General features: G+C 40.8%; 3 protein-coding genes across 8 annotated transcripts; 2 read left to right on the forward strand and 1 right to left on the reverse strand.

The window, feature by feature from the left end:
- Nucleotides 1-4,763: 4,763 nt before the first annotated feature.
- Nucleotides 4,764-11,558, reverse strand: LOC131475936 (lipopolysaccharide-induced tumor necrosis factor-alpha factor homolog). Of its 6 annotated transcripts, none has more exons than XM_058654330.1 (8): nucleotides 11,328-11,558; nucleotides 11,127-11,196; nucleotides 9,607-9,675; nucleotides 8,777-8,823; nucleotides 7,233-7,502; nucleotides 6,906-6,950; nucleotides 5,630-5,774; nucleotides 4,764-5,463 (listed from the first exon to the last, which is right to left on the reverse strand). In XM_058654330.1, exons 5-8 carry the CDS (start codon nucleotides 7,489-7,491, stop codon nucleotides 5,358-5,360), a joined length of 555 nt encoding a protein of 184 aa, XP_058510313.1. In that variant the 5' UTR covers nucleotides 7,492-7,502; nucleotides 8,777-8,823; nucleotides 9,607-9,675; nucleotides 11,127-11,196; nucleotides 11,328-11,558; the 3' UTR covers nucleotides 4,764-5,357. The 6 variants fall into 6 exon arrangements, with proteins under 6 accessions (XP_058510313.1, XP_058510315.1, XP_058510318.1 ...); XM_058654332.1 differs by having other exon boundaries at nucleotides 11,127-11,230; XM_058654335.1 differs by lacking the exon at nucleotides 9,607-9,675.
- Nucleotides 11,559-12,395: 837 nt separating this feature from the next.
- Nucleotides 12,396-14,282, forward strand: LOC131475553 (myeloid-associated differentiation marker homolog). Its single transcript, XM_058653766.1, has 2 exons — nucleotides 12,396-12,877; nucleotides 13,186-14,282. The coding sequence occupies exons 1-2, from the start codon at nucleotides 12,611-12,613 to the stop codon at nucleotides 13,768-13,770; spliced, it is 852 nt and encodes a 283-aa protein (XP_058509749.1). The 5' UTR covers nucleotides 12,396-12,610; the 3' UTR covers nucleotides 13,771-14,282.
- Nucleotides 14,283-14,632: 350 nt separating this feature from the next.
- Nucleotides 14,633-15,988, forward strand: LOC131475625 (myeloid-associated differentiation marker-like). The gene has a single exon (XM_058653862.1). The coding sequence runs from the start codon at nucleotides 14,837-14,839 to the stop codon at nucleotides 15,689-15,691; it is 855 nt and encodes a 284-aa protein (XP_058509845.1). The 5' UTR covers nucleotides 14,633-14,836; the 3' UTR covers nucleotides 15,692-15,988.
- Nucleotides 15,989-16,588: the final 600 nt, after the last annotated feature.

A 16,588-nucleotide genomic window follows, 5' to 3' on the forward strand; every position in this document is an offset into this window, starting at 1 on the left:
CCCCTTTTCTCCTCCCATTTCTCACGTGACTGGGGCGAGCCAGAGGACAATTATTCTCAGTTTCAGTGCTGGTTTAAATTGAGAGAGGAAGATGCAGGTTCAGTAGGAACAAGGTGTCGCTTGAAAATGTGTAGTCAAATTATAGGAAATAGTTGCCAATCACCAGTTCTGTCACAATATACATTGTCAATGAATAAAAGAATTGATCTGCACTGCAGAATACCCTGAATGAAACTGGCAGGCTATGTTGTCATGATGTATTGATGAAGTATTCATATTTTCTCAAGAATCTCTTTTGTTTCACAAACCATGAAGCGAGTTCAATGAGCACAAACGCACGATGGGACAGATCACGAGACGGTGCAATTTGTCAAAGTACACGTTGCATGTGCAATTCAAAAAAGTACACACCGAGGGTTCCCACATTGCATTAATCATTTAGAGAAAAAGGAAATAAGCAGAAGAAGTGGAATGAAAGCAGAACTGGGAAGTAGACGAGTGGATGTTCTCAATGATTTTGTTGTTCCAGCTAATCTGGAACTTCTTGCTCTTCACGTTGGTGTTCACTGCGCTCTGGTTTTTTAGACACAAACCACACAACACAAACGAATCAACTTTACCAAAGTGTTATAGCAAAAAGTGTCAGTGTCTGCACATGTGAGTGTGAGTAAAACACATGACTTTGGCACACGGAGACCTGGTGACAATTAGCAAGGGTTTGGGGACACTCACAGGTCACAGGACTATGACAAGCATATTACCCAACTTATCTGGAATGCACTGAAAAACAGCCGCCGTAATACAGCCAGGCATTGGATAGGGTTGTTCATCTGTCATTCATCTGCTACCACTGAACGGGAACAGTGGTAGCAGATGAATGAATGAAGAGCCGCGACAGGAGCTGGAGCCAAGCCCGGCTGACCTAGTGCGAAAGGTGGTTACACTGCTGAAGTCATTCTGTTTTAGGGCCAATCCAATGCAATTTGCTGGAATTACAGTCACAAGCCACCAGAGATGGGAGCAATGCAAGTCACAAGCAAATCTCAAGTCTTAACCACCGAGTCTCAAGCAAGTCCAAAGTCATTCTTGTGAGAATCAAGCAAGTCGAGTCGAGTCGAGTTCCTGCTTTAAATTAAGCGAGTTAGAAGTCAAGTCGTGTGAATAGCGAAGATGAAGATGATTTCCCGGATATTCGATTTAAATATGCTAAAAAAACTGCTAGAGTTGAATCTGTAACAGAAACATTGTATTATTCAAACAATGTAAGCACTTATATAAGGAATTGTTTATAAAAAAAAAATTTTTTTTTAACTTTCTCAATATTGGAGAAAATCTAATTATTCCAGTCCAGTCACTCAACAGACATGAGTGTCAAGTCTTTTACCGGCATTAGTCAAGCAAGTCAAGCAAGTCTGAAGTCCTTCAATTTTGCGACTCAAGTCCCTCACCTCTGCTGGCCACGCAGCGGGCCTCCGCCCAGACAGACTCCACCCTCACCTTCCTTTGATCTGTATGCAGGTTGCCCCCGGCAACCATGGCAGTGGCTAAAAGTATGTTTGCAGGAATAGCGCACGGCAGGCTTCCACCCCCGTCTCTAATCCTTTTCATGTTGTTTTTAGGGCCAATCAATATAGGCAAGGATGCACGCTATCCTTGCACACAACAGGAAGTGTGCCCACATTTACAAATGTTTCATTTATGTTTCAGCGAGTGGTGGTCTACATTTGCTATACTCCGACATAACAAATTAGCGGTGGCCTCTCTCTCTCTCTCTCTCTCACTCTGGCCACACAATGATGATTGTGGTCGCTCCACACCGACTGCTCTCGACTGTTAGTGCTGCTCGTGTTTTGACCTCCAAGATGGTAAACTGTGCTGAGAGCAGGAGATTCAGTGTTGCAATACAGCAAAGGGTAAACAGGTTTTTGGACACTTGTCAGAGGGAAGAGTCAGTGTGAGTGTGTCCCATGTAGACTCATTATCCTGTGGCAGTCTCCAACGATACATTCTGATGGATGTGAATGCAATCTGTGAATCTTGGGTTCTTAACATTATTTGACAGCTTTATCAAAGGGGCTTAACTTAAGTTCCAAAAACAATTCTCTATAGGGACACACTCCAACTGAATGGCAACCTCTTCTCTATGCTTGCAGCTGCCAGTGCCATATTTACTCATACTGATCAGGTAACTACAGCAACTTTCTTCTGCTTTTCATGCCTGGGTGGGGTTTCTGTTGGAGTCTGTGTTGTGTTGGGAACCATTCATTTGTTGATATTAAAAGATTCCATACCTAAGCCGACCACAACAAGTATGAACACATGGATCATGTTAAATTAGAATATGATGAAAGAATTGTAAAGAAGAAAGTAAAACGCTTGATTTATTGAGACTTCATTGTTTGTCAGCTCCAAACAATGACATCATCCAAATGTAATTGTATTGACTATTAATGTGTCCACTCATCAATGGCCAAATACGAGACGTGGTAGCTGTCATGTTTTTCTCACTGATCCCTCCAACTCATCCTGCTTTACCCCAAACCAGGCTCCAGGGAGAAGGTATTGTCTCTGCTGATGGAAAATGACAAGAACGTGTTTGGGATTAAACAGAAAATAGAAATGCTAGGTCCGTCTATTTACAGCACGTATTACTGGACATTGTTTCTACAGATCATTTACAGTCAAGCTCTGAAATGCGACAGCTCAATTTCTTTCACACGAACAGCTGTAGCGTCCCAGTGGTGTCCGGCATAACAACCAATGTTTAAGTTAAGATAACATGGACCAGGACTCTGGGTTAAAATAGTTGTCCCTTGAGGTTCCTTATACAACATGATAGGTCAAATATAGGTGAATGTAATGCTTTGCTTAGGATTTGGTAGCCAATAGAATCTTCACACATATATGGGTCAGGATTGTGGCCCACGAGGGCATGCTCTTATTTGGACATGTGTAAATGGGACTAGTCGGGATTTAAATAGACTTGCAAATAGAACAACCTTCAGAACCGAATGGTGTTGATTTTGTGGAGCTTGTTCTTTGCAATGAGTTAACACAGTCAAAAGGGGTGTATCCTCCATATGGAGCCTTAAAAAACAACAAGAAAACAATACTGGACCCTGCACTGTTGCTCCCAAATCAAACTTACTTGCCAGCTTCTTAGTCTACTCCAGAGAATGATTTTAACCTTAATACAATGCAACCTCGAGGTTGTTCATAACTTTGCTCTGACAATCGTGAACGCGTATGAAAGGTTGGTGGTTGCACAGGCCAGTATTTCTCCACAGCATGCTGAATGATGACCACTCTCAATGAGTGTTGATGCTTCCAAAACCCATTTCCATTTGAAGCTAATTGATTTCAGATTGCACTTAATGTGGCAGATGCTCCCTGCGATCAAACAAATGGAGTGGAAGTGGGGTGAGAGGTGGTTTGAGGCGGGGCCAATATTTACCGTCTTACCACAGATTTCGTACTCATGCATGACAGGAACAGGGTGACAAAGAGTAGCCCTGCCATAGACTGAAAAATCAATGTGTGAAAAATGGTTGTGTCCATAAAGTGTCTGAAACCTGTATGATCTTGATTGGCCATCACGGGGTGATTCCACTGGGGGTGCAAAAAGAAGTGCATTTGTATGTGCGGCTGTGAGAAAATGACCCTACATTTGACTTGATTTATAATGTCAGTAAAACACTTTGCTGAGCGGTTCATGGTCACACTCGAGTGCGATTGCATGCATGTTAAAAGTCTACTAACATACCTGGATAATGTGATGTGATAATGTTCCCTCCACTGGCTTCCTATTCGTGTTAGGATTGATTTTAAAATGTTACTGTCTCTGCTGCGGCACCATACCTCAGTGAACTTCTTTTTCGCACCCCATCCCGAGCTCTGAGGTCTAATAACAGGTTGCTTTTCAAACAAAATCCTGACTCAAATCAAACTCGGTGTGATAGGGCCTTTTCTGAGCATTATAAATCCCCCCAAAGACCCACCCATTTTCCTTGGCCTTCACTTCAGGATAAAAATAGTCAACCCCGGACACTTCCATCTAGATTTTGCCATTTTACATATATATATATGATATATATATATATATATATGTATATATATATATATATATATATATATATATTATATTTTGCCTTTAACTCTGTAAAGCACTTTGGTCAACCTTGGTTTGTTTTTAAAGATGCTCTTAAAATAAAGTTGACTTGACTCGACGATCCCTCTCACGGTCCATCCCGCCGCCGTTTGCTGTTTGTTTTTCTGTGACGTGAAGGTCAACAGGAAACTGCTTCAATACGCACTAGCTTATAGAGATACAGCGCCACCTACGGAGGAGGAGTCAGACATACACGGCCTACACACTGTGCATGTAAATGCAGTGACTGACTAATCAAGGTAAAATGTATGCATGTGAGTTACGATACAGATGGAGTAACCTCTGGAATGAGCCAGCATAGTTCTTCTCACATTTATCTGAGCTTAGGTCCTCCCTGCCTGCTATTGGTTAGTTTAGTGACATGTGACAGGTAGCCAGGAAGTTGTTGTTGTGCGGTGAAGAAAAGAGGGCTCCTCAAACGTTCATCTGTCCCCGTCTAGTTATTCCTTTTATCCAGACGAGATCGGCACGGCCACATATCGAACCCTCGCATTACACATGTATTGAAGCGAGGACACCATGTGATTGAGAGCTACGAGTGTAAAATAGATGGTTGTGTAAATCAGGCCCCTGCATGCAGCCGCACAATTGCAAATGTGGTAACAATAGAAGATTTAATAAAATGCCATTGATGAGCACCCATTATGCTTTGAAATATAGAGATAGAAATATAGAAAGATATTTGGTTCTGGAACAAGCATGGAAATGTAAGACACTTGGCAAATAACTACTGTACATTGACAACTGGAGAAAGGAGAGCAATTCATTCTACAACTGGCACCAATTCAATTTCATTCCACCCAATCCGTCCTTCATCCTCCACAGGAGGGCCACGGAGGGCGCTGTGCCAACTCCTGGACAGATCGCCAGTCCATCGCAGGGCCACGGACAACCATTCAACCGCTCTCTCTCACACTCACACCTACGGTCAATTTAGAGTGTCCAATTGATCTAATCCCCATTTTGCATGTTTTTGGACTTTGGGGAGGAACACCGGAGAACCCGGAGATGGTTTGATTTAACATCGACAAATCATAATACTTCGTAATAACTGAAAATATCCTAGAACGAGACCTAGAATCACATCTTATTACAGTTCATATACATTCATAGAGTTCAATGATGAACTGTGGGTACAAGATTGTAAATGCTTTTTCATATAATAATGATCCATACATCAGGGATGGCTTCACATCCGCTTGTATATGTAGATGGTTTTGTTGCAAGATGGACAACGATGCTCTACATCTTGGCAGGAGTCAATGCAGAACGGGATGCAGCAGCAAATAAAACAACTGTAGGAGTCAAACAGAGAGGACAGAGTCTTATTACAGGATCATTTGAGAGAGGCTGGGAGCAATTGAGGCCCATCTGTAATTTCACGTTCACAGTTAAAATGCCCACGTTTTTCAACAGGAAGTGGATCATGCATCAAGTGTATTCTCAAGAGATTGTCTTTACCCGAAGAAGGCGAGGCCACCACAAATGGCCCAGGTCAACAGGCCCGGCGTGTGCTCCGTCCTGGTGACCACAGTCTGACAGCAGTGGGGACATAGAGTTTGTCCTGGGATGTCATGTAGTGCAGGTCTCATTATCACATGAGTCACTGGAGATGAGGAATGAAAAATACATCAAATATTAAATGAGCGCAGTGCCAGCAGACCGCCTCCCCCTTCGAGATCCATTTCTCACACGAGATGACAGGACGCTGCTCTAAACACACCCCGTTGCCAGTAGTTACCCGATTAATTAGCACCATCTCAGACTGCACATAAAGGGGCTAAATGAGAAATGAACATGACCATTATGTGTCATCAGAGATTTAAGAAACCTGTTCAGTTTGAATACTGGCTTTACGGGAAAACTCGACGACGCACGATAACTATCGTGGCTGCAGCTAAGGTTGGTTAACGCACTCCCTCTTTCACCCCCTCTCTCAGTCACATGGTTGGGGATTTGATGTTTACAAGAATAAAACAGACTGTGGGGCTGTTGTGTCTGTGCATGAACGCAGTGTTACAGCGTTTTGAATTTGGATTGAATTTGGATTGAATTTGGATTGTAGTAACTGTTTTTAACAGTGATGGTCTCTGGTGTATATACATTATTTTACACTTCACTGCTAAAAATGTAACATACTGACCTCTGCTGGATATATGAAGATGTAAGACATTCACAGTGGGAATTTTGAGATGCGGTGGTTATCAGTGATAACATTAACCAATGTGTAGTCATTTTCTTATTTACGTTTGAGCTTTGGCTGTTGAGACATGGCCAAGTATCCAACATACTGTGTATGTAGAGACATTTCTTTGTAAAAAATCACAACTTAATGCCAAATTGTAACCCTAAATGTATATAAAACCTAAGCTCAATTCTAATCTTAACCATCAAAACTATGGTATTAACTGTAAGTATTAACTATTTAAAGTTGTAGGGACAAGGCAAAATGTCCCCATGGCAGAATTTGTCCTCACAACCTACCACAAACATGTACACACACAAAACGGACAATAGCTTTTTGTTAAGCACACAGGGAACAAATGTCCATTCTTCAGATCCGTTTGGACGAAAGCCGATGACTTCGCCCCCACGACTTTGCTTCACTGCTCACAGATGTGTTTCAATTGTCAATCATTAATGCATGTAGCCTGAATGTCATGACATATGGTGCAACATATGCAGGTTTACTGGGTTTTATGATGTGTGTGGTATTGGACGAGAAGCATCTCCTCACCTGTTTGGGCAGGTGCAGCTGGGACTGGACCATAATAAGGTGACGCTTTAAAAAAAAAAAAAAACAAGAAAAGAAGGTTCAGAAGAGATATTTTAGCAGTGTTCCATTTTTTTTTGGTAACTAAAATAAATAATTTCATGCCCTTTGGCCAATGGGTGTTTTATATATATTGTGAATGTGTGTACAGGCTGTACAAACAGAGGTGTTTTGAAAAGGTTATCAAATAAAGATGTCAGGCCTCAGAAAGACAAACACTACTTCAGTAAATCTACTGAGACACATTAAGAGCATTGCTGTTTAATTTCAGCAGTGACTTCAGAAACAGACCTCCTTGGTATGAACCAGGTGGAGGTGCTGCAGGCGAGTAACCAGCTGGAGGTGCTGCAGGTGAGTAACCAGCAGGAGGTGGTGCATGCGAGTAACCAGCTGGAGGTGGTGCATGCGAGTAACCAGGTGGAGATGCTACAGGTGAGTAACCAGCCGGAGGTGCAGACGGGTAGCCTTGTGGAGGATAAGGTGCCCCGTAGTTCATTGGTGGTCCCGGGTAGGGTGGAGCCGATTCATTTGATTGGTGTCCTTTTTCCATGTTTAGATTTTCTGATTGGACACAGGAAAATGTGCAATATTAACTACAGTGAGGTAACAGTGTAGGTTTGACACATTGTAATACTGGTTTTAGAATTTCGGTCTTTAACATGTTGCAGCACTCCCCTGTTCATCAATCATCAAACACTGTACGAACACATAAGCATTAGTTTCCATACATACGTAATAAAAGGGGTAGTGAAAGACTGTGCTTTACAAAAAATGAAGTGAATTCAGTTGTACCGCAAAGGACATTTTCACATGGAAGGGGAACCTTTTTCACATTTACTTCACCACACACATTTCATATGCTCCTAACATCACATGACCCTAAATCTGATTTCCCTCCACCGGCTTCCTCTTTGTTTTAGAGCTGATTTAAAATGTTACTGATCACTTTTAAAGTTCTTATGGGCCTGCCCCCAAGCTATAAAGCAGAACGTGTCCTAAAGTCGAGGTTTAAATCAAAGGGCTCCTGGAATTTGGAACAATGTACCTGGGGAGATGAGGCTCAGTGAGAACTTGCCTTTTAACCGTTTGTTCTGTAAGTGTTGTTTTATAATAATATTAATCTTATTATTATTATTGTTATTATTATTATCATCATTTCCAAAGGGCCATGATGATAATACAGATAAACAGAATGAATTAGCTACAGACTAATCTCTAAAATGTAGTGATGTAAAATTGGAAAAAAATTGAAATATTTTAACCATATAGTTGCAATATAGTCGTTTTAAATAATAAAAAAAAAAAAGTTTGCAAAATGAAGTCAGGAAGCAGGATGTTATTTGCTTAGTGGAATCAGTCAGTGCTAACACCCACATCCTCATTGTCAGTAAGGATGTGGTTAAACACTGGTGTCTAAATCAGTATCAGTCAATTCGGGCATTTTGAAATATTTGAGAACAGAAGATGACTTTGTATTCATCGTAGTGAGCAGACACAGTCACCCCTTGCAAAAGACCATACATCCGGCTCCGTGAGCCACATGCACTGATGAAGCATCTTCATTCCCCACAGTCTTTATACAGTATACGCCACACCCTGGTTTGTTTACACAGTGTGACGAAATAAGGCATGAAACATCATCTATGTTTACATATAAATAAATGTGAACGCTAAAAATAATAATAATAAAACATTCATACAATTTAATATATTGCGAAATATTTCAGCTAAATAGGGGATAACGTAATTCCTCAAAGCCATACAGTAACTAATAGGTTTATCAGAACGTCAACATCGGGTCTAGATTACATAATGTGTCATTTAGAATGACCTACCTGAGACTTTTCACCAATAAAAAGTTCTCTCCAGGAGCTGCCAGGTCCTGTGTGGTACAGGGAGAAGGAGAAGTAAACCAACAGAAGTGTCAACAGAAGAAAAAGACTGAGAATGTGGTTCAGTTAAACACGGTTGCAACAGTGATTGTAGGACTGCTCCAGGAAGTGTATCTTGTCTCCTCCCCCGCATTCTCCATGTCCCATGTGATTGTGTGAGTCAAAAGAAAAGTAATAGCACACTAACCCAGAAAATGCTATTAATGCATACTGTAATAAGAGCTATGACATCAAGGTAAAAGGGGTTAGAGACGTAGGATTCCGAACAACAAAATGTTCTTTGTTTGAAGACCCTGCCACTGAACAGTCTCAGTTAATCCCTTTAAAACACACACACACACACACACGTGACATATGACTTGTGGTAATATGTTTGTCTAACCAGTCTTACAGTGACAGGAAATGAACTCCCTTTCACTTTCCACTTACAGCTTTACACCACATAGCGTGTGGGTGTGGGTCCTAATCACATGACAAATTAATCGACAGGAAATAGGATGATCAAATAGGTGTTTTTAATTTTGTGTTGTCATGCAGTCTTCCAAGTTTCTGCCCTGTAGCCCATCTTCTGCAGGGTGATACAGCGTCACTTTAACTAACTTGTGATACAATTTTAATGAAAAAATTATTTTGTTTTGACATCACAAATACTGTTTCATTTTAGGTTTCAGAAACGTTTTAGTCACATACCCACACTCTTTCATACATTATTCCCCACAATCATTTTTTAAAGAGAGAATATATCTACTTATGATCAAGTGAAATGGGCTTACAGTCAGAAGACAAGATGGCAGACAGGAATCCAGAAACAGGCACAACCCACAAGGAAAATGCACACAAATCTAAGGGAAACAACCATGGACAAAAGATCAACCAAAAGCTGGTAGAAAATCCACCGAGAGACACAGAGCAACAAACAAACAAAGAATGAAGGGTGTACATGGACAAATTCTCAAGAGAGGGTAGATCAAGGATTAGGGTGGGGTAAACAAGCCCAAATATGGCAAAAAGGGGGCAGGAAGATAAACCAGAACAGACACAGCAAGAAAGGACATTTCAAAATAAAAATGTAAAATGTTTGTTAAGACACGTACATTACCTATGTGAAGGTGACTGATCTAAACACAACTCGACCCCATGATAGCCTCATGACAGTGAGTTTGGGCCTGTGGATGCTGAGACCAGAGGAACATTGCCTATCCCATATGGAGTGTGTTACACAAAAGCAGCCATTGATCACACAGGCGGACACAGGGGGGAGGTGTTCTGAGCTCAGACCCAGGGGAAAGTCTGTCCTACATGTGGCCACAAGATGTCAGAAGAATTCTACACAGATTTCTTCTAACTTCTAAAATGTGATACTATTGTATCACCCTTTCACCACCACACACCCAGAGAGCGAAAACATGGGACACTTCAGCCTGATGAGTGATTTAACACAGAGATGCCAGAGTTAGGGATGGGAATCGGTATCGGTCAGTATCGGCATCGGTCCGATACTGGTCAAAATCACTGGATCGGATAATAGATTTATTTAACATTTTACAAATGTAAAATCTGATACACTATAAAAAATGTTGCATGCTTCACATATGCAGACTCTAAAAATGTAAATAAAAATAAAAAATGAGTCATGTTTGGGCTGTTTATTTCTTCTTTCTTAGAACTATGTTTTTGAAATGAAACAGCTTCATCTGTATCTGTAGATACTTGAGTTTGTGATATCGGTATCGGACACAAAAAGTGGCATCGTCCCATCCTTAGTCACAGTTCTTTTGTTGTTTATTTAGTTTTTATTGCATATCTGACAGAAGATAAAAGGGTGACTCTGAATAAACATTCCCAAAACTAAAACAGACTACACTCCCCCATCATACTGAATGTTTTATGTTAATTGTCCTTTCAGTTTTTGTATTGTATTTAGTTTATTGTTGTTTTTTTTAATTCTCCTTCTACTGTATCTTTCAGAGAACGAGTCAAGGAAATTCAGCAAGTAAATCAAAGAGAAAACATTTTTTTTTTGGATCCCACAACATATTATCCAGACAGAAGTACAAAAAGAAGCATCCTCTTTAAGCTGTCAGTGGATACATGCCCCATCTCAGCAAATGCATTCAAAAAGAGACATAGAGAGATAATATACAAGGTTAAATTTATCCAAGAGACAACACAACACCAGCTTCAAACCATTTGTCACACTGGTGCTGTACTTTGTCACTTATATCCTCAAAATGGGAATATGATAAAAAAAAAGACCAGAAATTATTGATTGAGTTCATTAACTGTTACTGACCTTAAAGAGTCCCAGAGACTTCCATTCAGACATCAACAGACATCTTCTTACCAGTGGAGTTGCCTAGTACCTATTCAAATAGTAGATATTTACATCCTGATTACCTGCATTGAGGAAACCAGAAGCCTCGCTCGGTTAATTTTTATAAACTGCGTAGTGGCAAAAGTAAACTTAATTCCAAAGCCACCCAAAGGTTGTTACCTGTAGGTAGGTTCCAATGGGCTTGTACTGTATGTACTGTATGTACAGCTCAACAACACATAGAAATATTCCCTCGATGTTCCAGGTTGTAAATGACAATTTATAGATTTAACAGTAATGTAACAGTCAACATACCTTTTTACACCAAACCTAGCACAGCTTCTAACAGACACTTCCACCGAGGCAAATTGCGAGATATTTTCTAGTATATCCTACCTATCCCTCTATCATAGCCATAAAAGGTATCAAAGTTCACTGTAAAGCTTTATCTAATAAAATATGACATCAAAGGTCCACAAAGCCACATTCCTTTCCTTACAAAGATATTTACTCAAAGGCTTAAGGCCAACAGTTAAGTACTTCAACTGTTCACATATTATTACACTGTGACAAGTAATCCTGCATTAATGATTTAAACAAACTCTAAAGTAAATGAACTCAATACATACAGCCCGTTATAAAACAGAAGGGAAGGATGGACAGATGAGACAGGACTAGTGTAGCTGCTTGTGCCTTTCCTGATGTAACAAAGAGCCGCTGTGTGCTCATATTTACAGGTCACGTTGCCTTTTATTTATGATACACCATAAAGTACGGGAGCAATGCTTTTGTTCTCTGTTAATAGCCTTGGTGCCCCCACCCACACGGACTGTACTTTGCACATGCCCCCCCCCCATAGTGACAAACCTCCATCCTTGTTTCAAACCAACAGCAATACAGTAAAAGAAAACGATCACCTCCTAAAGTCATCACCTCCCCTCTCAGCGCTTAAAATGTCATATTTACTTCAGTATCCTCCCACATTTCTTGTAACACATTTACAGGTTTCAGTTATGGATGGGTGTGTGAGCCGCGAAGTAAGCAAACATTATATTTGACTGATAGAGTAAAGTGAGGCAGAGGTCTGTGTCATACAATGCAGTTCCATATCAATCATCGGGTGTAATACCCTAATCATTCTTGCCATGACCAAGCCTCTTGCAACTGAAAAGCAAATGAGATGATTGACAACTGCATCCCTCTACAAATACTCCCATCTAAGCCATTAATACACATTTGCACTGAACACATGGTAACTGGACTTTGAGGGGGACGGTCTAAAGGGGCGTTGATGAGGGAGCGGCCAGCGAAGGTATAGAGTCTGCTATAGTTTCTGTTTCTGCCACATTCCGGCAGAACTCACACAATGAGGAGATAAGACATTCGAGTTCTTGGAAAAATAGAGATTGAAAAGGAAAATCTATCCACGACCACAGTGAACTGACCACAGGATTACAATCACCATGGTTACGCTGGACTTCACGGCATGTGCGGCACCCGTAGGCATTGTGCGGATATGCGAGGTGATCCTCACCTGTATCTCCTTCAGCTTGGTGGCATCGGTGGGCCATATATCTCAGTCCTTCTGGGCGTGGTGCATGTTCACATGGTGCTTCTGCTTCTGTGTCACCATCATCATACTCTTACTGGAATTCACCAGTCTCAGCCAAAAGTTGCCGATCTCCTGGGATGACTTCACTACAGCATTTGCCATGTTAGCCACTCTAATGGTGTGTGTTTTTTTTTTTTTTTTTTTTTGTTTGTCTTTTAGGATATTATCAAGATCATTTTTTGTTGCAGGTTGTTATTCAGCATTAGTGTTATGTATGTTATTAAAACCTATAGATTTTGTAGAGTAGATGAGGATTGGTTCCAGCTACTCTTGCAACCCTCAAAAGAAATGTGGTAAAGGGAATGAATGAATGAATGAACCAAACCAAACTTAAGTTAATGCAATATTTGAGCTTAGATAAAGGTCACAATTCCAACAACACCACACAACTCATTGATGTAGCTGTAAATGTGATTTCTCTTTCAGGTGCTGTCAGCATCCATTATCTATCCCATCTTCTACACTTGCTCTATCTGTGGCAGATCGATCGGTGCCTCTGTCATTTCCTGTGTAGCCTTCCTCCTGTACGCCACTGAGGTCGGACTGACTCGAGCCAAACCTGGTGACACTAGTGGGTTTCTGGCCACAGTCCCGGGTCTCCTCAAGGTTCTGGAGGCATTCGTGGCCTGCATCATCTTCATCTGCTTGAACTACTCCCACTTCTCGAGGTTTCCTGGACTCCAGTGGTGTGTGGCTGTCTACTCCATCTGCTTCATTTTTGCCATACTTATCATCATTTTTACCATTTGCCGTCTTTTGACTCTCTTCCCTGCACCGTTTGATAAAGTCCTGCTATTTTGCAATGTGTTGGCAGTGCTGATGTATATCACAGCTGTGGTCATCTGGCCATTTTACAGCTTGAGAAATAATCCCAGACCCAGCTACTGCGCAAACTTCTTGTGTCCATGGGATAATTTAGTTGTTATCACTTTCATGACCTGTTTCAACCTTGTTGCTTACATTGTGGATACCGTTTATTCCTTCAGGCTGACTTTTTTCATCAGAACATAGTTATGTATAATCAAATCTCAAATATTTAACATGAGGGGAATGTGATGAATTATTTCAGGACATAGAGCAACACTTGCTTTAAACTTTGAGGAGATTCTTATTCCCATTCGGGTTTTATTTGTTGATTTTCTTCTACTGCAATTGCAAAGTTGTTTGGTCAAATTCTTCATGTGAACTGTGAATAAAAGGCATTGTGTGAGGTAATTGTGCTTGCTTACACCCAAATAAGTATTCAAATTAAATGAATGAATATCCTCAATGGTTAAATAATTCCTTCAAAGATTGATGGTGAATAGGAACAGACTCCTCCCTCTAACAGTTTGTTTGTACAGGCGTGTCATAGTTTGTATGACACACATGCAGACTATCCATATCCACTCCCATTTTTCTGTAATGGACAACGAGAGAGTGGACATTCATAAGGAAGGAAACACCTTCCACTTGTATATTCTGTCAATAACCACTTGTGACTGAAGAGAAAGACAATAAAGTCAAGAACAAATATTCTGAAATCCTGTATTTGTGTTGCCTTTTTTTTTTAGAAAAGAAGTCATTTCATATTATATACAGTACATCTTCATTGTGGTTGTGCACAATATCAACACTATTTTTAATAATGTGATCACAATACTAATGTAAACACATTAGTACATCTTTACTCTTTTGTGTTATTCCCTAAAATCCCTAAAAAAAAAAAAAAAAAAAGACAGGATGAGCGAAGTTTTCTTGTGTGTGACCAACGCCCATCATTGTTGGTCATGTGTCTGAATTGACCTTATGTTGAGGATCAGAGTCCAGTCTATTTGTGTTTAAGGCAGCATAAAACAAATCCACTGTCCAATCTGTGAAAGGCAACAGGGGCCATAAACTGCACAGATGAGCCCAGGATTGAATATACTCCACCACACTTCAGTTTTGGTTCCAAAGACACACCTGCTGGGTCTCTTGCCTGCATGGATTTTTTCAACAGGTTTGAATATAAAAATCAAGGCTGCACTGAGGATGTACTTAAACTGAATTTGGCAAAAAAATCCAGGGTTACAGAGACTCATCCCGTCATTCAGCCATGATTCAAGTGGATTTGAGGGCAGTCACCCAGCCGGTAGGCATCATGCGAATAATGGCAACCATCCTTACTTGTGTGTGTTTCATACTGGTGGCAATAGCGGGACAAAACCCATCGTCCTACTGGGTGTGGTGCATGTTCACCTGGTGCTTCTGTTTCTTCTTCACCCTTCTCATTCTCATTCTGGAGTTCACCACGCTTAGTGCCAAGTTACCTTTCGCCTGGGATGACTTCACCACCGCCTTTGCAATGCTGGCTGGCCTCCTGTGCTTGACCACCTCCATCATCTACCCCATTTTTTTCACCTGCCACGTCTGTCACCACCAGATTGCTGCATCGGTGGTTTCCTGGCTCTGTTTTGGATTGTATGCAAGTCAGGTGGTTCTGACACGTCTTCGTCCAAGTGGACAGATCAGCGGATTTCTCTCTACATTGCCCGGCATAATGAAGATGCTGGAGACCTTCCTCGCTTGCCTCATCTTCACATCCTTGGAGATAAACCATTACACTGGCTCACCAGGACTACAATGGTGCGTGGCTGTGTACTCCCTGTGTTTCATCTTCTCCATAGCCATAATTCTGCTCACCACTGGACAGCTGATCTCTTTTTTTCCAATCCCATTTGACAAGGTTGTCGTGGTCTATAATATTTTGGCAGCAGTGATGTATACGACAGCTATGGTGATCTGGCCACTGTACAGTTTCCGCGGCAATCAGAGACCCAATAACTGTGGCCGATTCTGTTCCTGGGATAAACTGGTGGTGATCACCTTCATGACAATCTTTAACTTTATTGTCTACACCCTGGACGCTGTCTACTCGCTGCGTATTGTGTTCTTTATTAGTAACCAGTAATAGCTCCAGCAAGAATGAAAGGAACTAATGAGAAGTTTAAATGAATGTAAACAAGACCTATTATTTTGCCGCCTTGACTCAAGTCTTGACTCAAATGCTGTGCCTTTTCTGCGAATGTGAGTACAAAAAAGTGAGTACTAATAATAATATCTACAACATGTGCAAAGAACAGGCAATGGTTAATGATTAAAAGTGGTATCATTATCATAACAGTAAACTAGCTGAGCAGAACTTTGGATCCTAATATACACACTGAAGTGGTGATAAATAAATTATGCAAAAGGTGAATCTATTTTATATACGCTTCTTGTCTTTCCATTTATGGGTGTTATATCTTGGGATATATAAGTATACAGTATATATATTTATTTTGTTTTCATGCTGAGATAGGCAATAAACTGCACAGATGAGCCACAGATGAGTCACAGCCTGGATGAGAGGAGAGAGCCAGCATGATATTTACCGATTAAAAAAAAAAAAAAAAGAATGTGTGGGAAAAGTTAACTGACAAATCCTTTATTCAACAAGCAGCTGCTGCATTGGATTTGTCACTAGGTGTCATGTTTTCTTTTTTAAAGCTTCTTTTCTTTCTAGGTTTTGTAGTGGGCATCAATTCTTTTCTTTTTTAATCATCTGGAAATGAATAACGTCATCCACGTCTCACCTGTAATCCTGCAGCCATTGTGCCACCCTGTAAACCAATCTGTGTGAGTGAACTCGAGGAAAAACTAAGTGAAGCGTGCAAAGTTTTCCTTTCTTTAAAAGTCAGTCTGTCCCACAACGAGTCTATATGTGGCAGATGAGACCGCAGTTTACAGAGGGCAGGGTCTGCTTCGATTTGAATTACAACAAATTACCAAAAAAAGCTGTGCTAATGTACAGTTTATAAATGTTCTA

Source organism: Solea solea, chromosome 16 (assembly GCF_958295425.1).
Source record: "Solea solea chromosome 16, fSolSol10.1, whole genome shotgun sequence".
Lineage (NCBI taxonomy): Eukaryota > Metazoa > Chordata > Actinopteri > Pleuronectiformes > Soleidae > Solea > Solea solea.

Excerpts from the sequence above, each read along its gene's own strand:
- LOC131475936 (XM_058654335.1), bottom strand. The coding sequence starts at position 7,491 with ATGGAAAAAGGACACCAATCAAATGAATCGGCTCCACCCTACCCGGGA. Across the intron at positions 6,951-7,232 it reads ACCTGGTTCATACCAAGGAG|CGTCACCTTATTATGGTCCA; the intron begins GTCTGTTTCTGA and ends TTTTTTTTAAAG. Across the intron at positions 5,775-6,905 it reads AGCTGCACCTGCCCAAACAG|TGACTCATGTGATAATGAGA; the intron begins GTGAGGAGATGC and ends CCTCATCTCCAG.
- LOC131475553 (XM_058653766.1), top strand. The coding sequence starts at position 12,611 with ATGGTTACGCTGGACTTCACGGCATGTGCGGCACCCGTAGGCATTGTG. Across the intron at positions 12,878-13,185 it reads CCATGTTAGCCACTCTAATG|GTGCTGTCAGCATCCATTAT; the intron begins GTGTGTGTTTTT and ends TTTCTCTTTCAG.
- LOC131475625 (XM_058653862.1), top strand. The coding sequence starts at position 14,837 with ATGATTCAAGTGGATTTGAGGGCAGTCACCCAGCCGGTAGGCATCATG.